This window comes from Halictus rubicundus, chromosome 1 (assembly GCF_050948215.1).
Source record: "Halictus rubicundus isolate RS-2024b chromosome 1, iyHalRubi1_principal, whole genome shotgun sequence".
Taxonomy (NCBI): domain Eukaryota; kingdom Metazoa; phylum Arthropoda; class Insecta; order Hymenoptera; family Halictidae; genus Halictus; species Halictus rubicundus.
The window spans coordinates 5,079,495-5,106,278 of record NC_135149.1 but is presented as its reverse complement, the minus strand read 5'-3'; the positions used below and the strand labels follow the sequence as shown (position 1 = coordinate 5,106,278).

Here is a 26,784-nt window from a genome sequence, read left to right as displayed (position 1 = left end):
AAATAGTTTTACGCCACTAAATTTGTTCACCTCTTCAATAAAAAAGAAGATTGTAAAATATAATTTAGGAAAAAACAGAAAAAGAAAAATGTTGAAAATCACCGATAATCATAATAATTGTTCAGAATATTAATAATGTCACATTATATCAATATTATTACGCAAGGTATGTAATTCTTAAAATTAGAAACAACAGAGAGTTTAATAGAAACTACTCAATGAGACAACGATGAATATGTATATAAATTACACAAGATTTCAGTAATTTGAAAAATATTAAAATTGTAGTTTATTATTTGTGCTTACAACCGCTTCAGATTGATTTTATATTTCATGTAGATACTCCAAAAATATATTAATAATCAATGAATCTATTTTCAAGTTGTTATGTTGCTTTATATAATTTAAACACAATAAACTTGAAAAGGCAAAAACTTCAAAAAGATATTTAATCAAAAAGTATCGTGGTTTCGTAATTGATACCATTGTAGCAATGAAATTGACAATTTGAAATCAATCTGCGAAATAAAAGCATAAAATTCCAATCTGACATTTCATGTAGTTTTTCAACTAAAATTGGATATTTATATTCCCTAACTTGAAGTTTTGATACTGTATAAAATTACAAATATTGAAAAAATAGTCTACCGTTTTTTATTTTAGAGGAATTACTGATGTGGTGTTTCATGGCAACGTGATTAGTTTTGTCATGTCATAAGGCATTTGTCAAGGCATGGTAACTTCAACGCTGATCTTAAAATACAAGTTTTTTAATTTTTCCTTATTCAAAACTTAACAATTATCTCTGGTTTCCTAAAGCTGTTGAATGGTTTCCCTAATTTCTAATAAAAACCGTTTGATTAAAATCAATTAAAATAAAAAATATATTACGTAACGATGTCACAGAACTGATTGAGCAAGTGATACATAATATAATGCAAATTTTAATATAATAGATTGACTTTTTATATCCAATATTCTTTTAGATTTGATCAAGAGCTACACCTTTGTTTAATTATACCTCATTTCACTCCATTCATCGACTTTCGAGGTAGTTAATTCACTTCTAACTTTCATAAAACAATGTACAATTTTCAGCATTGGTACTTTTTCGTTAACGCTTTAGATAACACTACTGAATTTTTACGTATAGATGACGTATTATGGTACATATTTATTTAAATAAGGAAGTGAAAATATATTTCGAAAAAGAATACTTTCTAATTTTATATTTAAAGCTCCATGAAATTTCAACGTGAAAGGTCCATGAAATTTCAACTTTTGATTAAAACTAAAATCTGTACAATTTCTGTTCTCTACAAGTTCTTAGACCAATAAGACTTAACTGTATACAAATGGTAACGACATTCAGCGACTATCAATTAAACAAAACGTACTCTTGTCTCACGAATATATATAACGACACGGTGTTGGAGACGTTCTAGTCTCTGGAAGGTTCAAGGGAATCTTATTCGAAAGTCAAAACTAGATCCTCTCCTTCTAATCTCATTCCCTGAGACACGTCGAGGGTCTTGATCTTTCCAGCTTTCGGTGCCTGCACCACCATTTCCATCTTCATGGCCGATAAAACGATCAGCGGTGCTCCTTTTTCTACCGTGTCTCCCACTTTTACCCTGATATCGATCACAGTGCCGGGCATCGGAGCTCCAACTTGGCTTTTATTTCCTTTGTCTGCTTTTGGATGTACATGAAGTTCCTAACAAAGAAAAATATTTCAAATTTTTTATTTAGAAAATTTCTTTTTATTTATTGGATTGTAACATAAATTCGCTCAGTTATCTTCATGAAGAATACTGCAGTATTGACTTTTCATTGATTAACAAAGTATAGAAATATAATCAATCAATTGTAAAATCGTTGACTAGTACCCAGTAAGCAATCTGCTCTTGATTTGCTATGAATTTGCCACCAAAACTTGTCTACAAATTCCGACCCATCTGTTTCCGCATTAGGTTCGGTATTTGAGTGCAAAGTGTGCAGGCGGGATTCCATGCCAAATCAAGGCCAAATCTTGGCCTCGTAAAGAGGTCAGGTCGGTCGCACTAAGAGCGGACCTAACCTTGTTATAAAAGTAAATATCGGGCAAAATCGTTATTGTTATTACTGTAAGATTTGTAAATACTTAAATGATTGAAAACACATGAAACTTAAAATTATGATTTAGAAATTTAAATAACGTTCCGTTTCCCCCTACAGCAAGGTTTACTCCGATTTTGCCTGATATTTACTTATACAGCAAGATTAGGTCCGTTCTTAGTGCGATCGACTTGCCCTCTATACGAGTGCAGAGTTTGCCCTCGTTTTGCCTTCGATTTGCCCTCGAATTCTGCCTGCAAACTTTACACTCAAATACCGAGCCATCTGTTTCCGCGTTAGGCTCGGAATTTGTCGACAAGTTTTGGTAGCAAATTCATAGCAAATGGAAACCATATTCTGCTCCAAGCATGGTCTTGGCACCAAAATGACCGCCTTTTGCTCGCAAAGTAGGATTACAAACATTGATCAAAATTTCCTTGAAGCAGGCTTGACTGACGGGGTAGTTTTTATTTAAGCACAGCTTTCTGCATTTGCAAAGAGTTAAAATTAGAGTGTATATATATAATATAAAATCGAAAGAATTTATATTGCAAACTAACACACTGTATAAAGTGGATCAATAATAATCACTTGATTCGTTTCAGAACGAAAAGAGTTGTTCACTCATTTTTAACACGTTAAGCGCCACGCCGCACAGTGGGCAATTTGGACAAAATCGGATTCAAAATCAAGGAACTTTCGATAGGAATGAGGTAGAGCGATGAAATTTTTTTTAAATGAAAGCTGCAACTTTGTAGAATATGGGAAAAATAGAGAGATTGTGGTACGAACGCTTTTTAACCTCGAAAAAATTCGTTAAACGCGCACAAATTCAAGAAAATTTTAGTTTTTCCAATACCACGCGCGGAAAAAATTTTTTTTTAACATACTATACATCATTTCCCATAGATTTTTTCACGCTGATTTCAAATCTGGTCTCAAAATTTGTCTACGACCTCAGGATTTTGCAAAAAATAGATTTTTGTGACAAAAACTAATGAAGTCATTTTTTCGTTGAAATGATTGGATGGTAATAATCTCCCTATTTTTCCCATATTCTACAAAGTTTCAGCTTTCATTTAAAAAAATTTCATTGCTCTACCTCATTCCTATCGAAAGTTCCTTGATTTTGAATCCGATTTTGTCCAAATTGCCCACTGTGCGCCGGTCCCTAGGGACCGGCGCTAGACTTTCCATTGAGGCCTCGTCGGTCCGCATGGGCCGGCGGCAGACTTTGCGTTCTTGTTATCGCCGCGCGCCACGTTACCCGACATCTGTTTATACTCTGGCTCACCTGCCGGCGAGCGGCACGATCGGAACGGCAAGCAAAACGGGCTGGGCACTTAACGCGTTAAACAACGTTAGAGACGATTCTTGTGCGTAAATGGCACTGGTTATTAATTACACAGTTACAGTGACAGACATGGCTACTTGATCAATTACACGGTTCAACACCTATTTGGATTTATAACTTTATGTACATAGGTGTCTCTAATAGATTTTCAAAAATCTACAGATTTTCAAATCTGTAGATCCATTTTATAATTCAATTTTTAAAACAGACGCAGATTTTTATCTTTTCTTTGAAGACTGCTTAACTTGTGTTTTAACAATAATAATACTTTTCAAACATGCATAGTAGTATTATCTAAACTCTTCTGAACACGGCGATGTAACTTAATACATTATGATAGTACATTGAAGTGAAAAAGGCACCTATAAAATATCAACTTTTACAGATATTTTTAAATTTATTTCTAACGCTGAACACTTAGGACAGTGATGGGCACTGCAGCAGGCAAAACGTTTCCCCCACCAACGTTTCTTTCGTGCAGCGCGCACCTTCGCTGCGCAGCGGTGCTTCGTGCCTCCGTCACCCCTCTCGTACGTCCCGCCATAATCGACCCGTGCATGGCTTATGCTGTCTATCTCCATCCACGAGGCACCGCTGCGTAGCGAAGATGCGCACTGCACGAAAGAGACGTTGGTGGGGAAAACAGGCAGTTCAGGGACCCCTACCGTGCCCACCACTGACATAGAAGAAACTCTAATTACACCACGTGATAGAACAAACCATCGACTTACATATGTCGTTAATAGAAATTATAAATCACGTTTCCATTCGAATATGCAAAAAAAAAAAAATAGTTTGATAGTAGCACGGTAATTGTCCTCCGTGGAAAGAAATAATTTTGAGTTTCTTAAATTGTTCATTGACACAAATGAAATACGACGATTAAATAAATTTTTTCATGTAATCAGTAAAAATAAGTTAAAGGTCGAAGCTCATGTCGAGGTCCCATTTTTTTTTAAGGACACTTAAGTGTAGACTACTGTACTTCGAACTTTACACTTGTCATGCAGACCGTTCGCTGAACGCTGAACAAAATAAAGATTCTAATCTCACCTTAACGGCTTCCTTGTCCCTGATAAATACAGATCTGAGTTGACCATTCATCTCGAAGAACACCTCACGTTCTCCGTTCGGCGTAAGATCTTCTGCAACGGCGAGTGTCTTAAAAGCTAACGTTTTTCCCTTCTCAATAGTCACATCGAACTCTTCCCCAACCTTCGGCCCTGTCAAGAAAATTCTGGTCTCCAATTTGTCTACTGGCCCATACTTTTCCTTAAACGTTAAAAAGTCTTCTGTAACTTGAGGATAGAGAGCCGCCGACATGACATCTTTGTCCGTAATGTGCGGATGAGATTCTTTCAATTGAGTCTTTAAAGCGCCGAAGTCCAAAGGTGGTAAACTTTCTCCAGGTCTGCCTTTTATTCTTGGCATGTCTTTCAAAATTTTTGACCTGAAACCATAGCATGGTAACAGAGATTGCTTTACAAAGAATTTAAAAATGTACATTTGTAAAGTGCTTTCGTTAAATGATAACATAACTAACGTCACGAAGACAATAAGTCTGTGATGTAAATGTTTATCTTATGTTGTGCAGTCTTGCAAAAATTTGATAATTTGAATTTAGTAACACGAAAAAATGCTTCTAACGAAAGTTGTACGATGTCGAGGGACACTTGACCTTGAAATGATCTTGAATCGTCCTGTAGAGATCATATTAATTTAAGATGCTTATCTCTGCACTTTGAGTTGCTGTGATCACAATATCGCAAATAAAGCGTTTCAATTAGCTATTTCAGTTTAATCCTTTTAACTGATTGTGAGCAACTTTCCAGTCATGAAAATTTAGAGAAACGTAATGTAAGCCAAATAAAATCGACACAACAAAAATGTTGCAACAATTCACTCAAATACGAGGTAATTTATATTAATGTGGATATTATGATACAATAAAATGAAAGAGTTATTTATTGAATTGAGAAGAAAGCGACAAATTTTTGTCAGATGATAGCGAATACCACTAATGAGTTAACTCGTCGTTCCCAGTTAAAGTGTTAAAATCGCCCGTTTCTTTTTTTTTTTGCTGCATGCTGTATATTAATGCTAATGTCGGTAACATATCTTTGGAAAATTATATCTTGACAATATACTGTGCAGCAGACTCAAATATGTAGGTTTAAACATTTCCCGAAATCAGTTACAAGAGTATTTAATAAAAAGTACGGGTTTCTATTCGAAAATTTTAATATGACATCTATAGGATGTTTCAACATTGTACAAATTTCGCCTGAAACAGTTTTTTCGTATGATTCAAGATATTTGATAGTTTTGCGTTTAACTAGAGTCACTGTACATCAGGGATGAGCATTTTTGTCTCAATTGAGATAAGACCGTCTCCACCATAGAGCCCACTGTTTCCTTCTAGCAAGCGCCGTTAGACAGCAACGAACGCGACGAAGGCGCACGCTGCATGAAAGAGAGGTTGGTGGGAGAAGCAGGCGTTTGAGGGGCCCCTACCGTGCCCATCACTGCGATATTGAAATTACCTAAGCGGCTCAGGGAATCCTCCATAAGGTTCGCCAATAGCACCTTGGAAGAACTCGACAACTGATTTGGGGAATGACAGTTCTTCTGCTTTATTTCTCACGTCATCAGCTGTGAGCTTATTTTGTACCATGAACTGGGCCAGATCGCCCACAACTTTCGAACTTGGAGTAACTTTGATGATGTCTCCGAGCAACAAATTGGCTTCCCTGTAAGCTTTCTTGACATCCTCGAAGAATTCGCCCAATCCGAGAGAATAAGCCTGGAATTGTAAGTTCGTGTATTGGCCACCAGGTATTTCATTCAAGTAGACGTCGGCGTTTCCGGACTTCATAGTACTCGTACACTCGAATGGGGCGTATAGTGTTCTCGTTTGTTCCCAGTAAGCGGAATATTCCGAAACATCGCGGAGATCAAATTTAGTATCGTTCGGCGTTCCTGCAAATCATGAAAATATTGTTAGGCATTAGGTGTGTATTAAATTTATTGTTACTCAAATATTAATGTACATAATTTGACGTACGGACAGAAACCTTTAAGTAAGGTTTCCATTTTATGATTAGTAGACTGCAGATTTTGTGCATTTGTTAAACAAAATAGACCAGTGAAAAACAAAATTATAAAGACATTAGAAAAATTTAAGAAAGTTGATGCACCATTTTCGACTGAAATTATTAGAACATAAATAGTCTGTACACCAACTGTAAGGACAGTTATAAAGTGAGTACTATTTAACGAATTATTTCTTCTGTTCTGTTTAACAACTGAATTACGAAAAAATTCATGAACATTTTACCTGATAGCACACACGTCTGAGAATTTTTTTCGAATTTTCGGCTTCAAAACCGATTTTTAAAAAATTCCGAAAGCTTAAAATTGCTGATTCTATATTGAAGATATCAAATAATCATGTATATATTATTTTATTGGTTATTAACGTGTATTTTTCCTCTATCATTGTCTACTGAGGTAGCTTCGTCGAGCTGAAGACACTGAATGGTAGGAGAAGAGTGGGGCTCGTGTAAATTTAATCGTGCCCTATTACACGAGTGTACATAGGATGTCCCAGTACTGATGGTATAACCGTGGAGGAGGTGATTCTACACGAGAAAATAAGTCGAAAGTACGGAATAAATTTTTTTTGTTTGAGGCTTTGTGTTCGAGAAATTCGACTTTGAAGATCCGTCAACTTTGCGTATATACAGGGTGTTTCACCTAACTCGAGCATTTAAAATATCTCGCTTGTTTTCTATGATAGAAAAAATTGCGGAGGAAAACATTAGATGACTCAGACGGGCAAATGTTATGGTAGGCAAAAACATTTGTTCAAGGTTATATTTTTTGAATGATATATTATTAGTATCGCTATATGATACCCGGGGTCAAGACGAATCCAATGACCTGTAATATTATTACTTTCACGTGACCTTGAGTACGAAAAATTCATAAAAGTAGGACACTTGGTGTAAATAGTGAATTAACGATGACATGATCCCCTTAAGGTTGCAAGAAATGTTCTTGAACTTTGATTAATGACTGTAAACACGCTCACAATAAATTGTAAACACTGATGCAAATTCTTCTCCTTTCGGTGACTCTAATCAGTACGTTTAAGAAATTCATCGAGATTTATTCGATTGTGAAAGATAACGTTACTTCTCTGAAACGATGGTGTACAGTGATGCAGAAAAGATAGAAATAATTTTAGTTGAGAGAAATCATCCTTCTCGACAAAGTTTTGACCACATAGTTCAATTGTTTTGCAAAACAGGGAGTATTAAATCACTGAACAGAAAACGATCAAAGCTTGCTACTGACGAACATGCCGACACTTTTGTATTGGCTACAGTCAATATTGATCCTGCTACAAGTTGTCGAAAAATTGGGCGTTCTTTATGCATTTCTAAAGCAAGTGTGTCCCGAATATTGCAACCTCATAAATTTCATCCATACCATATTTTCTTACATCAGGAGCTTCATGGCAACGAGTTTGAGAATCGTGTTGCTTTTTGTACATGGACATTGCACCAAATACAAAGAAATGAACATCTTTTTTATGGCGTTCTCTTTACTGACGAAGCCCCTTTTTCTAACCATGGACAACTGAATACACATAATATGCATTATTGGTGCACTGAAAAACCTGAAATGGCTTCGACAAGTTGTACACCAGCGTCCATGGAGTGTAAATGTATGGTGTGGAATCGGTGGTGATAACAAACTCAGGGTCACATGAAGGTCACAATATTACAGGTCGTGGCATTCGTTTTGACCTTGGATATCATATAACGATAATAAAAATATATCATTCCATTTAAAAAAACTTCGATGACCTTGAAATCTCAAAAAATATAACCTTGAACAAAATTTTTTTCCTATCATAATATTTGCCCCTCTGAACCAACTAATGTTTTCCTCTGTTTTGTCTATCATAAAAAACAAGCGAGATATTTTAGATGCTCGTGTTAGGTGAAACACTCTGTATATAGGGTGTTCTTGTATTTGGCGTGAACTTGAAGAGTAGCGAAGTCGGACACGTGCGAATATGTGGGCGACATATTCTGTAAACATTTATTATTTTATTCTCAATCAAATAATTAGTAAAGTTAATTATTTATCGTTTCATATATGTTGTGAAATTGGGGGACAGATGGAGTTTAAAGCAAACGTGTTTCCTCTGTTTCGACAAAAGGCTTACCGTTAAGTGACGCGACTACAGCACCCATAGAAGGTTGGCTGGTCATTCCAGACATACTATCAACGGCAACGTCCACAACATCCGCCCCGCTTTCTGCACATGCTAACATGGATGCCACTCCAGCTCCGGCAGTGTCATGAGTGTGAATGTGCAAAGGTACGTCAGGATGTTTTTGCCTGATCGCATCGATCAATATTCTGGCCGCATTCGGTTTCAATAATCCTGCCATATCTTTGATCGCTAGAACGTGAGTGCCAGCCTTCACCAATTCATCCGCCAAGTTCGTGTAATACTTGAGATCATACTTCTTCTTGTTTGGATCGCTCACATCTCCCGTGTACGAAATCGCAGCTTCGACGATTCCGCCAGCCTTGCCGGCAGCCTCCATACCTGAACAAAATGATCAAAAATTTTTCTTACTGTACATACAAATATCTTTCCCACGTCTGTGGAGATGAGCTGTTTTACAGTTAATTTGCTTGGAAAAACCAAGTGTACTGATTGTCCACCAGGAGATGGTAGTGATTTCGACAGTGTGACGAGAATGGAGGAGAAGAACTGCAAAACCCCACCCTTGACGCCAGCCGGCGGATCCCACTCTTATGCTCAGGTTCTGGCAGGAACGGTCGACATAGGTGCTCAGCATCACTACATCGCTCTGTTCCAGTCACACTCAATACGTGCTTTGCGGTCTTCGTCAAGCGATTCGGCTAATAGTGGAAGACGTATAGCACGAAGTAGGGATATCACGCGGTACAGTGTTTTCTCGATATATGTCCCAAATATCTAGCCGATAAAAGTCCCAGAACTATCCCCACTGACGCGGCGTATACCCCGTGAGGAGCCATGAAGCTGGAGAGACCTCGGTCGCCTAGGAGTGTAACATAATACGGGTCAGGTATATCGGTGTAAGACCAGAAGACCACTACTAATCCAATAATAAAACTTCTTTATTTTTCATTATTTTTTTATGAGACTTTTACCAATATATTTGAGGAATTTTTCTGATTAAAACGATACTAAACGCGATATCATTCGGATTATATTAGTAATGGGAAGTAACTATCATCGGAATTATATCATATTTGGTATTATCTTCATTAGAAAAATGCCATGAATGTGTTGGTGATTGTAAAAAAAAAATAATGAAAAATAAAGAAGTTTTGTTATTGTTACATTATGTTACATTCCTTGGCGACCGAGGCCACTCGATCTTCGCTTTCCTTTTCTACGTTCGGCAGTGTATCAAAGAATAGTATCTTCTAGCCGATATATGTCCCTGGGTAAACCCGTGTTGCGGACATATATCGAGATAACACTGCACCTACAAGTTTCTCACTGCCATCTCCTGATGCACGATTAGTACAAGCTGCTGAAACGGTTCGATTCAGAATAATAGTAAAATGTAATTTGGAACAATTAAATTACTTACCAACAAGCAAATTTGGTAGATAGTTCAATGAGTCGAATACTCTGAAAACGTCCATTCCAGTCTGCACAGCCAGTTCGCAGAACTTGAAGACAACATTATCCGGATAGTTAGTATAACCTACAGCATTGGCACCTCTTAAAAGCATTTGGAATGGGATGTTTGGTATGGCTTTCCTCATGTCTTCCAATCGATCCCATGGACATTCGTGAAGGAACCTAAGAGCGACGTCAAAGGTAGCGCCACCCCAATTTTCCAGAGAATAAAGATTGTTAAATTTCTGAGCGACGAAAGGCGAAATCGTCAGAAGATCGTGTGATCTCACACGTGTCGCAAGAAGGGACTGATGAGCATCACGAAATGTGGTGTCCATCAACAGCAACCCTTTGTGTTGTCTTATGGCTTTGGCAAACGCTTCTGGACCTTTCTCCTTGTAGATGTGACGAAAACCCTTCGGCGGTTCCAGAACATCTGAAATATTTGTTGAAATTTGCTGTACATGTTCCAAAAGTTTCTAAAAAGTTTCAGCGTGCAGTTGTTAATGAGCCTGAAATGGTTTTAACCACGAGAGATCAAGTAACAATAAAAAGCATATCGAAGTTCTATTTGAGTATAAAAAAGTATGATATATATTATACGAATAAGCACCCAAAATCGGAGAAATAGAAATTATGGTTAAAGCAGGGGTTCCGAAAGTTTTACCTAGATGGACCAAATTGTAAATTCCAAAATATTTGGCGGGTCACAAAAAAAAGGTAAAATGTTAGACGTAAGGGAAACATTTATACTAATTTTATAACATAATTGTTCTATATTTATGATAATAATTACTTTTTATTACAGACTGTTTATTAACGTCTTTCAAAAATATAATTCACGGGCCGCATTTTTAGGGTTTGCGGGTCGCAATTTGCCAGCGTGCCGCACTTTGGGAACCCCTGGGTTAAAGCGTTTGCGATTGTCAGGTTATATCGCCCTCCATTAAGCAAATCCGCGTTTTTAACACGTTGACTGCCACGTCAGTTCAAAATTGAATTCTGTTCATAATACAATTGTTTGAACTCAACTTCATTGCGTATTACCCAAAACAGTGATAAGTAAATTCAGCATCTTTAAACAAAATAAAAAGTTTGTGAATTAATTGCAAGACATAGTACTTAAGTATAAAATATTTTTCACTAATAATTTTAATGTAGTGAAAATAATATATCAATGCTCTCCCAGTCAGTCAAATCTCGCCAACATAGCGCAAGATTAGCGCAACACGACCGCGGTTGGCCTACCCATCTGTTTCCGCAACCTAGCGCAATATTGGCAGCAGAGCCTGCTAGCAGCAGATTTTTATTAGATCTAGCGACGATTTTAATGACTCGCTAGTCAATCTGCAATTTCTACGATAGAGGACGCGCATATAGAATTATACATTTAAATGAGCTCTAGATTTAAAGAGGCCTAAAAGCGACTATTTTAATTGTGATACATAGATTCTATCATAGTAAAAATTGCTAAAAATTTGAATACATTTCTGTTTTTTCCATAAAATAATGGAAAATAGTGGCTTTTAATGCTCTTTAAACATTTAAATGTCTAATTGTATACAGTGAATCCAATTAATACTCGTACGCGCTTAAAAATCGCATAACTTGCGATTTTCGCAATTTCCGCATAACTTACATAACGTGAGAAAAATGTTTGATTAAAATTGCAATTGGTCGAAATTACAGAGAAAGTACTAAAAGTTGTATTTTGCAACTTTTTTATGCTGTTTTATGTGCTTTTTAAAAAGTATGTTTTTTACATCTGTATCAATTATACATATTCTGAATATTTAACGATGAAAACTTAATGGCGAAAGTCGCAGAATTTTGGCCTTCTCAGGGAATTTCGCCCTTATGTGATCATTTTGGAACATCTGCAGCTCATTGCAACGTTGACCGATTTTCATGAAATTCTCAGAATATGTATAATTCATACAGATCTACAAATCGTATTTTCTAAATTTTCAATGTAAGTTCACATAAAAAAGTTGCAAAATACAACTTTTAGTATTTTCTCTGCAATTTCGACCAATTGCAATTTTAATCAAACTTTTTTCTCACATTATGTAGTGATCCAGTTGTTCTAACTTCTCAAACAAATTCAAGTAGTATAGTCCAATATTGACAAAATTATGAGATTTTTAAGAGCGTACGAAGAGTCACTGTATGCGCGATCTCTATCGTTGTAAGTAAAATGGCAGGAGTTTCAGTTACTAAATTCGTCGCTAGATGGTGTAACAGATCTATACTAGCCATCCGCTGCAAATCTGTTGCCTGCGTCTCCTAGCAGACTCTGCTGATTTTCTGCCACTGTCGGGTTTAGCTCACTTGGCTTAAAATGTCTTAAACTTTTCACTGTTTTAAATTGCATCTACTCACTTTTTACATAAATGCATAAAATCCGGGGTCTACTAATAAGCTTCAATTCTGTAGTTTTGATTACATAGACTAAATTATTTGGATATTGGGGCCTTTTTTGGTGGTGATATTTCGACAGTCAACGTGTTAGTTGATTGTTTTTAATCCCATTGTTTTAGTCTTATGCCCAAATCTACCCGTTGATTCAAAATTGTAGTATACCTACTACTGACTCATTTGTGATTTGAATTGTGTCGTCAGATTTGCATATAATTTAATAAATCGAAAACTGATTATTGTCTTACTTCAGGAAATTTAAAACGATTACAAAAGTAACGACATATAGGATGAGTCAGTAATGTCTGCAATCTGAAAAAAATTCATTGCTTATTTTATTAACCCTCAAATATCAGAGGTGATCGGGTAAACACTAAATATATTGTATAGTACCTTAAGTGGACCTTCAAAATGTACTTTACAAATATAGTGATTCAATTAAATTATATTAGGGGAACCCATACAATTATTTAAAATCTAAAACAAACTTGGTAGTAAATTCAAGTTTTTATTTCTTAATTTATTATATAATCTCCATCATGATCGAGGACAGTTTGCCATCTCTCTTGCAAATTTTCAATCCCCCTCTTATAGAAATCGAGGGTTCGTGAAGCAAAAACTGACTCAAGGTGCCTCCTTACATCTTCTACAGAAGTGAATGTTTTATTTCTTAAATAATGCTCAAGAGACTGAAATGATTATAGTCAGAGAGTGCAATATCCGGTGAGTGCGGGGGGGGGGGGGGGGGTGCGGTAAAATTTCCTAATGCAATTCTTTGATTTTTTTCTGAGTGAGTTTCGCTGTCTGGGGCCCGGCATTGTCAATTTGCAGTATTACACCTTTTCTATGGACTAAAGATGCCCTCTTTTTCAATAGTTCTGAATACAGTCGTTGTGATTGCTGACAATACAACTCAACAGTAACTGTTTCTCCAGGTTTCAACAACTCAAAGTGAATTATGCCACGACAGTCCCACCAAATGCACAGTAACACCTTTCTAAGTGATAAGCTAGGTTATCATAAAGAATCCATTTTTCATCTCCGGTAACGATTCTGCTAAGAAATGGATCTCTACGAAATCTGGATATTAAAGAAGTGCAAATTGATCGACGAATATTCTTGTTGGTCTCAGAAAATTGATGCATAGGTGCCTTTGTATAGTTGACCATGTGGACCCAAGGCTTCTCAATAATTCTTGTATACTTAATTTTGGATCAGCTTCCACTAGAGATTTTAGGGTGTCATTATCAAATTCAACTGGTCGTCCACTTCGAGGCCTGTCAGAGATATCATAATCACCGGCAGCAAACCTTCTGAACCAACATTGACACTTGTTCAATACACCTCCATAAACATCGCAAATTTTCTTTGTTCTTACCGTTGCATTAAATCCTGCATAAAAATAAAAAAGTATGCAATGACAAATATGATCCTCGGAAGGTACGGACGCCGCCATTTTATTACAAGGTTGTAAAAAAAATTATACTTTTTAGAATATTTTGAACACACAGGCTGCTTTGCCGAAAAGTGTAAAAGAATACGTGTTTTCTCTTCAACGATCGGTACAGAACTAAACGTAAAACAAATTCATTGCAAATAATTGATTACTTATGGGTACCCCTAATATTTAACCCTTAGCACTCGAATAGCGACTGTAAGGCGCCACTAAAAATTGCTATATCATTATTCAAAATATTTTTTACATTATTAAATTTGTTTGTATTCAATAAATTCAGTAAATTGCACCATTTTCATATGTATAACATGAAAAAAAAAATATAAAAGGGAAATATTCTAGGTCGGAAGAAATGTTTCGTTTTGGAGTTAAAATAGCTTCGAGTGCAAAGGACTAATATTCATCTCCATCGTAATGGAAAATAAAAACGTAGCTAGTCTAATTTATTCTAAAACCAGAAGTAGTTAAAGTATTAATAGTTACTCATTAATTAATTATCAGCATTTTGAATGGGGCCACATCGGCACCAATAGTTCACTTAAGGGTTAATATGAAAGGGGATTCTAGATAAATAATTGCATAGATTTTACACATGCAAGATATGTTACTTGTTTTCTCGTCTATTAACAATTAATTTCACTTTTTCCAGGAAAGATATTCTACTTTGTAGTAATCACGAAGTGGGATTTAGGCAGTGTATATGAAATACAGTGTCACTCATTAATATTCGAACAATTTTTAAAAGAGAATAATTATTTCAAAATTGGATGCAACGACGTGAGCTTTCTGAGAAGTTAGAAAATTAGTCAAGACGGCCTGCGAAAGTAATTTTGTAGAAATTACTATCGGTTGTGAAGAAACTGTCAAAGGTTGCTTTTTACAACTTTTTTGATTCAGACCTGCATTTAAAATTCGGCAAATACGTTCCGTACATTTGTGTCAGGTGTATAGATTCTGAAAATTTCCTCGAAATCAGTTAATGCAGAAGCAAACGACAAGCATCCAAAGATGTAAGGATCTTTTAATTTATTATAGTTACAAACCAAAAGTCGTAAAAAGTTGTAATCAACCATCTTTAATAATTTGTAGTTCATAGTAGTGATCACCGATTTCGATGAAATTTTCAGAATGTAGATCCAAAAATTATTTGCATACTAAATTTTTGATTCTTGAAAAAGTGTGATAATTTTGTAAAAAGAAAAAAGTATAACAATAAACGTGGTCTCATTTTGAACGTGGTCTGAGATCGTTTTGTATATTATAGCAAATGAAAAACCAAAGACTCGATTGTACTTGAAAATTATACAAATTCCAAGTTCCGTAAAAACGTTAGAAAATTTTCAAAATCTCTAAATGCAGTATTTAGCCATTAGAACCTTGACTTGGTGATTTTATTATAATGAAAATGTCACCCCTCTTTATCACCATCCACAAAGCAGGAAAAATAGCTAGTAAATACAACGTACCCATTCAAAATATAGCTTAAAAATCTTCATTTAAATGATAATTGCAAAAGGGATTCTTAGATCATGTTATCCGTGGTAACTTGGTTGGTTGGTTTATAATGGTAGATAATATGACAAGTAGAACCTATTCCAAATGGCAAGAAATTATGTACTTGTTTCCTATTAAAATTTTTAAGTTTCTAATTTATTATTGGACATGTTTTTTATCACATAGTTATACAAATCGGTACGTATTTGTGAATACCACACCAGTAAATTCTGTATAAAGATACACACAGGACATTTACGCACAATGATATTCAAACATAAAGTAGATGGAGGTTTAAACAACGAATGAGACTTTTGATAAAAGATACATATACAATACATTACAAGAAATAGAGTACTTGCTCCAAATGTGAGGATCGGCTAAGAAGCGATAGCAAAAGGACCCAATTACTGTGGGGGTGCCAATTACTGTGCCAATATTAATTATACGTATTAGTAAAGCATAATGAATATTAAAAAAAGATATTCAATTTTTTTCATTAAAATCAGTTAACATATATGTTATATATTTCTTCTTTAATATTCATTATGCTTTAAAAATCAGTATAATTAATATAGGCACAGTAATTGGCACACCCACAGTAATTGGGTCCCTTACTCTACACACTCGATTCTACATGTATCTCGACAACGGATACACCTCTGCGTGAGCAGTCAGTTTATAGATGCATGCTTCTTTTAAAAATATGCCAAATGGCGAATTTCTTGCGTCTGTCGCACTTGCGAGTTTGAGAGAGTAGAGCCGAATGAAGCATCTTTCTTCATACCATTTAATAGGGCCCCCAAAAAAACTCTTTGTGGCAAGTTTCAAACCGGTACCCCTATCATAAGGGATGTTATAGGGTAAGCACGCAATAATGAATTATGACCTGTTTCTTCTGTTCTACTTAACAAAAAAATTACGAAAAAATTCACGAACATTCTACCAAGTAGAATAATACCGAGCAGCACATATGACTGTGGATTTTTTTCGAATTTTTTACTTAAAAATCGGTTTTGACCATGTTGAAATTAAACAAAAAAGATGTCCGTTTATAGTTCAAAAAAGACAATTGCGCTCAAAACCAGTAGCCACCTATACGACTACTGTTAAGGTTTGAGAGAGGTTGGCAATGCTTTTCGCTTTCATATATATGGTGGTGGTAGCCCTGGCAATTTCGATGGCGCGCTCTCTCCTCGTACATTACATACGTCGAAGCAAACGGACGTGTTAAAAATGTAATGCGAGAAAAGTAAGGCCGAAGGTTATATTGAATAGTTTATCATATGTTAAGTTATGTTACGTAATACATTACATTATTGTTATTATATCAAACATAAATATATATCACATATACATATATCTTCCTACGACAAGAAATTCATTAAAAAATAACAGGTTATGGACCCAGGCCACATGAAATAGCCCATATAGAATAGTCTAGTGAATTCGAATAAGTAGCACGTGGCGAAGTGGTGAAGTATATTAAGGTGATAGGTAATAAAACGGGAAAAAATGGACAGGAAGAATTATTATAATATTGATCTCTTAAATGAAAACAAACTCACATGGAAATTTAGGATGGAGACATTACTAACGGAAAAAGAAGCAACTGGGTGGATTGAGAAAGAGTTCAAAGGACATGAGTATGCGCAGGATGATGCAGGAATGAAAGCGATGAAAGAATATAATAAGTGTAAATCGCAAATTTCAAACAGATAGATGTTAGGACTGCGTTTCTAAAGGGTAAGTTAAAGAAATATGATATATATATATATCCTCCAGGGGGAGTTAATTGTAAGAGAGATAAAATATTAAAGTTAAATAAATCATTATATGGACTTAAGGAAGCATCAAAATGTTGGAATAATAAGATTAACAATGTATTAATGAAATATAGATTTCAGAGATCGCTTAATGACTATTGTTTATACTCTAAAATATTTAAAGGTAATACTATGCATTTATTGTTGTACGTAGATGATATTATTATAGCAAGTTCAGATCAAAATTGCATTGAAGATTGTAAAGAACACTTGAAAAGAGAATTTGAAATAAAAGATGATGGAAATGTAAAATACGAGGGTGGTCTGAAAAGTTTCCGAGCGTGTTTGTGCATGCTCTGACAGGTACTCACCAAAATTTCAGCCATTTCGGACGCTCAGTTTAACAGTCGTTTGAGTAAGTTGCTGTGAGTGTTTTTGTGAAAATGGAAAAACTCGAGCATCGAGCTGTGATTACATGTTTATTTTTGAAAGGCAATACGCCTACGCAAATCAAAGAAGAGTTAGACGCTGTATACGGGAACTCTGCACCATTATTTACCGCCGTGAAATTTTGGGCAGCTGAATTTAAACGTGGCCGTACCAGCTTGGGTGACGATGAACGTTCGGGACGCCCAAAAACTGCAACCAGTGACGATAACATCGCTAAAATTCACCAAATGGTGCTAGACAACCGTTGAATTAAAGTTAGAGAGATAGAAGAGGCCATGAATATATCCAAAGAACGTGTTTGTCACATATTGAATGAAGATTTAGGCATGAGAAAGCTGTCTGCGCGTTGGGTGCCGCGTTTGCTCACGTTGGATCAGAAACGTGTTCTAATGAACATTTCGATCGCTCTTTTGATGCAATTTAGGCGCAATAAATCAGAGTTTTGGCGCCGGCTAATTACTGTTGATGAAACTTGGATACACCATTACACTCCCGAATAAAAAATGCAGTCAAAACAGTGGACTGCTTATGGGGAATCGGCGCCAAAAAAGGCAAAGGCTGTTCCTTCGGCTGGGAAAGTGATGGCGACTGTTTTCTGGGACAGTCGTGGAGTTATCTTTATTGATTATATTCAAAAAGGGAAAACCATTACAGGAGCATACGCATCATTACTTGACAGGCTGAAGGCAGAAATTGCGGAAAAACGGCCACATTTGCAGAAAAAAAATCTTGTTCCACCAAGACAATGCGCCGTCTCACACCTCAACGATTGCCATGGCAAAAATCCACGAATTACGGTTTGAACTGCTTGATCGCCCACCTTACTCACCAGATCTAGCTCCAAGCGACTTCTTTTTGTTCCCCAAGTTAAAAGTTGCACTCGGAGGACAGAGATTTTTATCAAATGAGGAAGCCATCACCTTTGTAAATAGCTATTTTGCAGAGAAAGACGACAAGTACTATTTGGACGGGCTGCAGAGATAGGAGCATCGCTGGGAGAAGTGTATAGACTTATAAGGAGACTATGTAGAGAAATAAAAATAATTTTGAGGAAAAAATGCCTTATATCTTTGTTAGGTCGGAAATGAACATGAACATGCCGCGGGCTTGATACGGAAAAAGGGCAGGCGCCAAATGTGGATAGTCTCGCTACCGCACTAAAAGCTTTTTTTCTTTAAGAAGAAAGCTGGACCGGGATCCAGAGTACTCTCGTCCCTTTATTATCGCGAAATGGATTGCTTAATAGAGGACAGGTACGCTAAAAAGATTGACGAAGTCCCGAATAATGAGCAGGTCTGGTATTTGTCACACTGTGGGGTGCCGAATGTAAACAAGCCTGGCAGGGTTAGGCTTGTGTTCGATGCTGCTACTAAATCGGTGAGTTTAAGGCTGAACGATCAGCTTGAATCGGGTCTGATCTATTGCAACCTTTGCCTGGCGTGTTGATCCGTTTTAGACAGGATCTCTGTAAGGGCACAAATAAAGGATATGTTCCCCCGTATTAAAGTTCGGAAAGAAGACCACGGGCCGCAAAGGTTTTTGTGGCGCGGAAAAGCGAGAGATATAGTAACCGACATGTATGCGATGACATCTTTGATTTTTGGCGCGAAGCCATCGCCGTGTAACACTATGCATGTATGCAAAAGACGAAAATGCACGAAGAACTTCGCTAACCAAAACCTAGGGGTGGCGAAAAGTAAAGTAAAAAATAGTTACATGAACGACTTCTTGGCTAGCCGAAAGGCAGTGCAAGAGGTCGCTTGTCTCGCTCGCGCGAAGTGAAGACAAATGTGAGGGCGAACTTCGAGATGCAGGGATGGGTTTGTAACGATGAACGAGCGTTGACCGAGATCAAGAATCGGGAGATATCTAAAAACGGCAAGAATCCGCTTTGTTCTCAAAAGGGGAAACGGGCATTAGACCTCCTTTGGGACACGCGATCTGACACGCTAGGGTTTAATATAGGAATGGCTAAAATTCCGAAAAGTCTATCAAACGGCGAAAAAATACCGACAAAACGCGAGTACCTGCGAGTTGTAATGTCCATGTTTGAATGGAGGAACACGTGGGGTGGCTTTCCTGGGTGAAACGTCTCCGGGATGCGATAGAAATACGTGTACCGCGGTGTATATCCCCAAGCGGAGTGCGTTACACGAAAGCGTACCTCCATGTGTTTTGTGATGCAAGCCCAAAGGCCTACGTGGCTGCTGGTTACTTACGCAACGAAATCGAGAATGCGCCAACGGATGTTGCACTTACCATGGCAAAGACATGAGTAGCGCTGTTGTACGACAAAGACGAAAAACGTCACATGACCAGGCCGTGGCGGAAGCGAGGGGGTGCTCGCCGCCGGAAAATGGAGGAATGACACCGTAAAAGGGGTAAGGTAGAGTGGAAGACAGGTCTCAATCTGACCACACTGCATTTGAGGTGCGTGGCGTCCGATACAAGACCTCCATTAGGTTGTGAGTAGTGAAAATGGGGCTTTCCAGGAAAGCCGTTTTATCCCGGTTGGACTTCGTACGTGCGGCCGTGCGTTGCTTGGATAAAATCCGATGTCGAGTAGGTTTCAGCACCTCGTCTGGAGACCCGGGAAAATACACGGCGTGATAATTCAGCGAACCAGTGTACATAATTAAAAATTCAATTCAAAATCATAGAATACATGTTTAATTGAAATACGCATACGCAACTCTGAATAATCTCAATTAGCGCAGGCGTTGAGATGTCTGACTGCGAAATCTTTTTTGACGAGGATCGAATCCTGTACATCTGATAACTTCAATACAAAATCATCAATTTTAAGTTTCCGGCCGAAAACTCGGAAAAAATTCGTAGTCGTGTGTGCTATCAGATAGAATGTTCATGAATTTTGTCGTAATTTTTGTTAAGCAGAACAGAAGAAATACAGCATAATTCATCATACAATGGTCACCATATAACTACCCTTGTGGTAGGGGCACCGGCTTGAAACTTGCCATAAAGGGTTTACTTTGGGGGCCCTATCGAATGGTATGACGAAAGATAAATTTTATTTGGGAATACATTAGATTCCTTTATCCGGCTATACCCTTTGAAGTTATACACCACCCGCCTCGCAGTTCAGTTAAAGCTCCTTCGGATTTTCATCTTTTCTCAGAATTGAAGAAAACCTTAAAGAATGCTTATTTCAAGGCTGACAAAAAACTTGTCATGCGTTACCAAAAGTTTATTGGCGTAAATGACGATTGTATTGAAAAATAAGTAAGGTATTGTATAGACAATGACTTGTACTTTCATTTCCTTTATGTTTCATTTTGATAATTGTTTTCGTTCTCGGGATATAAACGAGTTTGCATTACTTTTCAACCGACCCTCGTAGAATATAATCTGTAAAGTTAGTAGCTAAAACAAAAAGTGGTACTAAAAGTGTTAGTAAAAATTGATTATTATAAACTAGGGAATGAAAGTTAATTTTAATTGCTGTCGCAAAATGTTGTGGAAGAAATGATTCCAACAATATCAAACGAAATACTAATTCAGAAGTCTGAATACTAATTCAAAATGTAAACAAAAAATAAAACGTTGATATACCCTTTTTGTGCAGTACTTTACATGATAACGAGGTCCTGAATATGATAATATTTTCATCTCTTAAAATAAAATAGCAAACTAATATAGCATAAGAGATAATACATAGGAAGCATACCTGGTAAATCTGCATCAGTGTTCTCGTCAGCAGCTGCAAGCTTAGCAAAGTCTAAAAAAATGGCCAAACGAAAAGATAAAAGCATGCGATAAACAATGAGGTATAATAACTAAAATGTCATTAATATCTAAAAGAACGTGAAAAGTTATTTAACAACAGAGAAAAAAAAGTGCTGGAAAGATAACACTAAACTAGAATTCTCTAGTTGGGCAATTGTTACAAATTAATGAACAGAAAGAAAATTTTCAATTACAAACGTTCAGTCGAACTGTACCCCTCAATGAATATACAAAGTTACAACACATAAAAACATGAAATACCATGCCAGATTGTATAGATAATGATAATTTCATTGTTTGTGTCGAGAATGTGAAATATGTGCACGTAATTAATGCACTACCTGTGTTGCCAATTATGGATGCAGAAATAAAATGTCGACTAGTGAAAACCCACTACAATTGCCTGTGTACCCAGCAGGAAAGCATGACAAATTTTACTAAGTAGAAGGTAATAGGGTGTCTACTACTACTATTGTTCACTATTTACATGTAAACACAATTACTAATCTTTAAAAACTGTGGTGCACACACAAATGAAATAATAAACAAATGTTAAACTAAAGATCAAATGTGTAGCATTAGATATTTAATCTTGAGCTATTCTGTTATGCATCTAATATTATAAAACTATTACTGCATCCGAAAACATTTCTATTCCAATTATAGAATGACAAAATTGACTTAAAATAACGATTTAATAGTTTCTTAAAAATTCAATAAGTTTGTTTGTGTTTACAAGTTAATTAGATGAGTTATTTAAATAATTTGTTCAATTCATCTATGCTGCTAGAATATTGACTAGTGTCGAATCGAGCCTTTTAAATATTTATTGAATCTTTTGTATTTTCAAATATTTATTGAGTCATACCTCGCGAAATCGGTCACTATTCGAAGTAGTGTTTCGGATTTTGTTCAAATTCGAATATGTTGTAGTCTTTAACGATATATGAACGGACCTTAAAGGATTTTTCAATATCTTGGAAATGGTGGGTATTGCAGACCTGTAAAGTAGTAGACCTGTAAGTTTAAAACAATTGAAAAATAAATGGTGAAAAAAGATATTTTGGTTAAAGAAACCAGAATTTTATAACTTTTGTTATGTAATCCTATAGATTTTGGCGAGAAAATTCGGAATATCTAAGGTTTAATGTTAAGAATACACAGGTTCAAAAGTTATACGTGTTTAAAGTTGAGCGATTTTAAGCGTTTTTGACAGATAAGGGCGCCGCCATGTTGGTATGTACTCAGCGTCGCGCGTTGTCTAACGAGTGGAGCCGCCTAGATGGCAGCACAAACACACGAAGATGTTGATAACGTAGATGTGCAAATGTAGTCTCCAACAAGAACTTAACCCAGACCAACCTCCTCGCGACTTCGCTGGACGATATCTGAGTACAGTGAAGATTCGAGTTTTGTCACTCCCGACGTTCCCAGCTATTGTCACCCGGACACCTCACACCACTCGAGAACCGGCGCGACGCGGCCACAACATTGTCGCGTATATCGGTGTGAGGCTAGAAGACCACTACTAATCCAATTACAAAACTTCTTTATTTTTCATTATTTTTTTATGAAACTTTTACCAACATATTCGTGGCATTTTTCCGATTAAAATGACACCAAATATGATATAATTCCGATGATATTTACTTGTGTAACAAGCATTAAAAGTTTCGAACACAGAGAAGGACAGCGTATGAGGAAGAAAGAGACGCGACGAGTCGAAGCGTTCGGAAAAGATCAAAGCTCGCGTGAGCGCAGGCCTTTAAATGAAAAATGTAACTTCTTTATTATTAATTATTTTTTTATGAGACTTTCACCAATGTATTCGTGGCATTATTCTGATTAAAATGATACCAAACGCGTTATAATTCGGATCACATTTACACTAATTTTTCGTTAATGTAATTGTTATGGGAAGTAACTTTCATCGTTCATTATACAGGTAAATATCATCGGAATTATATCATATTTGGTGTCATTTTAATCGGAAAAATGCCACGAGTATGTTGGTAAAAGTTTCATAAAAAAATAATGAAAAATAAAGAAGTTTTGTAATTGGATTAGTAGTGGTCTTCTAGCCTCACACCGATATACGCGACAATGTTGTGGCCGCGACGGTTCTCGAGTTTCGCCGTCACCACCTGGGACGCCGGCGAGAAACGTCCGACGTTCCCCGGATTTGTCACTCTGAAGAACCGAAAAAGTGACAAAACTCGAATCTTTACTGTACATACCAATATGGTGGCGCCCTTACCTGTCAAAGACCATATGCATTCAGAGATTTGAGGCTTTCACGGCCCGGCATCATACAGTTGTGTCTGTTGAGGCTTTCGGGTGTAAGCCGTGTCCTAAAAGGAAGAGATTTCCCAACTTTTCGCCAGCATTGCAGCTATCTTCATCAGAAACGTTGGGAAATCTCTTCCTTTAGGACTCGACATACACCCGAAAGCCTCAACAGACACCATATGCATTGATCTCATGGTTGATTTACACACGCATAACTTTTGAACTACTGATCTCCTAGGATTGAAACTTGGATTTTCGGCATTTTCTCCAGAAGTAAAGTTTAGCCGACATTTTTTCAACTGAAATAATTTCTATTAGATACTCTTCTGTTTTCACTATAAGTACCTAAAATATCCTTTTTCGTCGTTTGTTAGTTCAGCTGTTATCATTTAATGAAAAAAGGTTGACACTTTATTTTACAGGTCTGTAAAACCAACAATTATCAAGATATCGTAAAAATCCTTAAGATACGAATGTGAACTAAATCCAAAACACTACTCTGAAAAGAGTCCGATTTCGCGTGGAATGACCCATTGAAAAAACTGTCGTCGTCTTGCCGGCGACTATAAAATACAATAATAAGAACTTCTAATTTACACTTATAAAGGACAATTGGTCTTTAAAAATTTACGATTATTTAAAAGAAAAGGATTTTTAGAGTGCGCTTTTTTGATGAATTGCGCGTCAAGTTATGCAGTTTAATTTAATTCCAGAAATATTTCAGATTTACGTTAGTCTTCCTTCATACAGCTCTTTATCAAATCCATTATGATGAGATTGTATTTCTTTGATTATCAAAACAGGGACGCATTTATTAACGTTCATTAAAATGACGAAATATAACGGAAACTGTTCATTCTTTCTGATTAAGATTGTTTGTAGAAAGGGAAAACTGTTACGTAGCGAGTTCGAAAGAGCAAAGAGAGTGCGCGTTATAGATTCCGTTGCACGTTATTTGTTAATTATATTGTCTCGTTATTTTTATTAAATCTTGTGCTTGTTAACTGTATTCGTTTGATTTTCGTTCAAAACCGTACCTACACTGTTCTTGCGCAAATAACATTTGACTAAAATATTTGACCTCGAATTTACATACACTACATAGTATATATGTACATAGTGAAGCACTCAAAACAGGTCACCTGAATAGTTTGGCTGCTGATTGCAATGAAGACCGATACAACAGGCCAAAGTTACTTGGTTTTAAGGGGGACATAATTTTACGTCAACAGTCTTTTTATGGATGCAGAAGTAAAGAAGATGCAAAGTGATGCAAGTGTTCAAAACTATATTAATTTTTTCCGCCTTTTGTATAACGCGTTTGGAAATTTAAGTGACGCTCAATTTAGAATAGACTATTTTTCTGCCTAAATTGAACTAGTAATAATAATTAATCATTGGTTGTTTTAAACATTCTAAAACACTTGATTGTTGGACAAGAAAAACAACTCATTATTTCATTAAAAAAAAAAAGAACGAAGTTAATCATTGCATTTTCTATACGTCACTGTTAACAAAAATGCTATTAACATTGTAGGGATTTGGAGAATTCTAGCGGTTAGACTAGTGAACCCCCGTGGTCTCGGTGGATAATTGTGTATAATATGAATGTGTATTTTAATCTCCGACTCGTACACTTCTGTTTTGCAATTCTCTCTCCCTCTCTCTCTCTCTCTCTCTCTCTCTCTCTCTCTCTCTCTCTCTCTCTCTCTCTCTATCGCTCTATAATCTCTACGCGCGTTGTTCTCTCTGCAACTCTGAATTCGCGGCCGCGACCTACCTCGCATATACAGGGTGAGTCACCTAACGTTTGCACCTCAAATATCTTTGTTGTTTCTAAAGATACGTAAAATATGGTAAAGACAAATCTATGAAATGTCTTCGCCTATATAAAAAATGTTTGCATTACAATATATCATTTTTTCATATTATAACAAATAACGAAAATATTATAGGTGGTCGAAGTTATTGATCTTCCCTGTATATGATTTTTTTATACTTATAGAGTAATTTTTATTGCTTTTACCTACATAGCAAACAATTCAAAAAGCAAGAACGATAGGTTTAATATTTGTAACTTGGCGCAACTCATTGAAAAAAGCACATTCTCCATTTCGGACCTTCTATTGTCATTGTGTCGTGGATGCGCAAATTACAGTAGGTATTGTGCTATGCCCTCATGAGTATAGGCCGAGTATAGACACCCCATAAGCTAAATAAATAGGGAAAATAATTGGTTCCACTGATTTGCTAACCCTCGCATGAAGAGCATGCGTTTTCAAACTTTTAACCGTACCCAATTAGGTTCATGGCGAAACCAAAATGATAAGGTTCGCTGTTTAGTGTCAATGTTACTCTCCCTAATCACTCTCTTAGGTCTAATACTATACCTAAAGCGATCTGAGGAATGTGCGGCTTTATTTCCGCTGGCTTCGAACTCGTTGCCAGAGGGGTGCTGGGACCATTTACGAGAAGAGAGCCTAGATAATTGAGCAACTTCTGGGCCCGATTCTGACTCGGTTGGAACTGGAAGAGCTGCGGATTTTCGTCGATGAAATACGTATCGACTTTTCCATTCAGGAACTTTTGATTCTCCAACACGTTCAGCAGGAATGGAATATTTGTTTTGACACCACGAACGCGAAACTCGCGGAGAGCACGATTCATTTTCGCACAGGATGCTTGCAAATCACCTGCATGGGCAATTACCTGAAAACAAAAGGAAAATTTGTATCGAATGATCTTTTCTTGGGTATTTAAATCGTTTCCCTAGTAGCATTTATGGTTGGTCGACGATATCCAACAGTTAAGGGTGAGTTGGGATATAGTCAGTGTTTTTGCCGACTTTCCAAAGTAGGTTGTGTGCATTATCATTTATTGTTTATTACAATTTATTGTGTGGAGCCTTACTTATTATTTTATATCTAATAAATCGCATATTCGGCACCGCATGCTATTTGCATTTAATTTTGCAAAAACTATTACTGAAACCACCCAAATCGTTTATGCT

At 36.5% G+C, this 26,784-nt stretch overlaps 1 protein-coding gene across 2 annotated transcripts in view; it reads right to left on the bottom strand.

The window, feature by feature from the left end:
- Positions 1-870: 870 nt before the first annotated feature.
- Pcb (Pyruvate carboxylase) overlaps positions 871-26,784 on the bottom strand; it is a 98,835-nt gene continuing 72,921 nt past the window's right edge. Inside the window, exons 9-16 of one of the 2 annotated variants that reach the window (XM_076786632.1) lie at positions 26,165-26,483; positions 21,427-21,477; positions 10,123-10,590; positions 8,691-9,080; positions 5,995-6,430; positions 4,505-4,901; positions 1,305-1,717; positions 871-1,132 (exon numbers count right to left, since the gene is read on the bottom strand). In XM_076786632.1, the coding sequence (XP_076642747.1) occupies positions 1,469-1,717; positions 4,505-4,901; positions 5,995-6,430; positions 8,691-9,080; positions 10,123-10,590; positions 21,427-21,477; positions 26,165-26,483 (2,310 nt within the window). In that variant the 3' untranslated portion in view covers positions 871-1,132; positions 1,305-1,468. The remainder of the gene's footprint in view (positions 1,133-1,304; positions 1,718-4,504; positions 4,902-5,994; positions 6,431-8,690; positions 9,081-10,122; positions 10,591-21,426; positions 21,478-26,164; positions 26,484-26,784) is intronic. The other variant, XM_076786640.1, reaches the window with a different exon arrangement.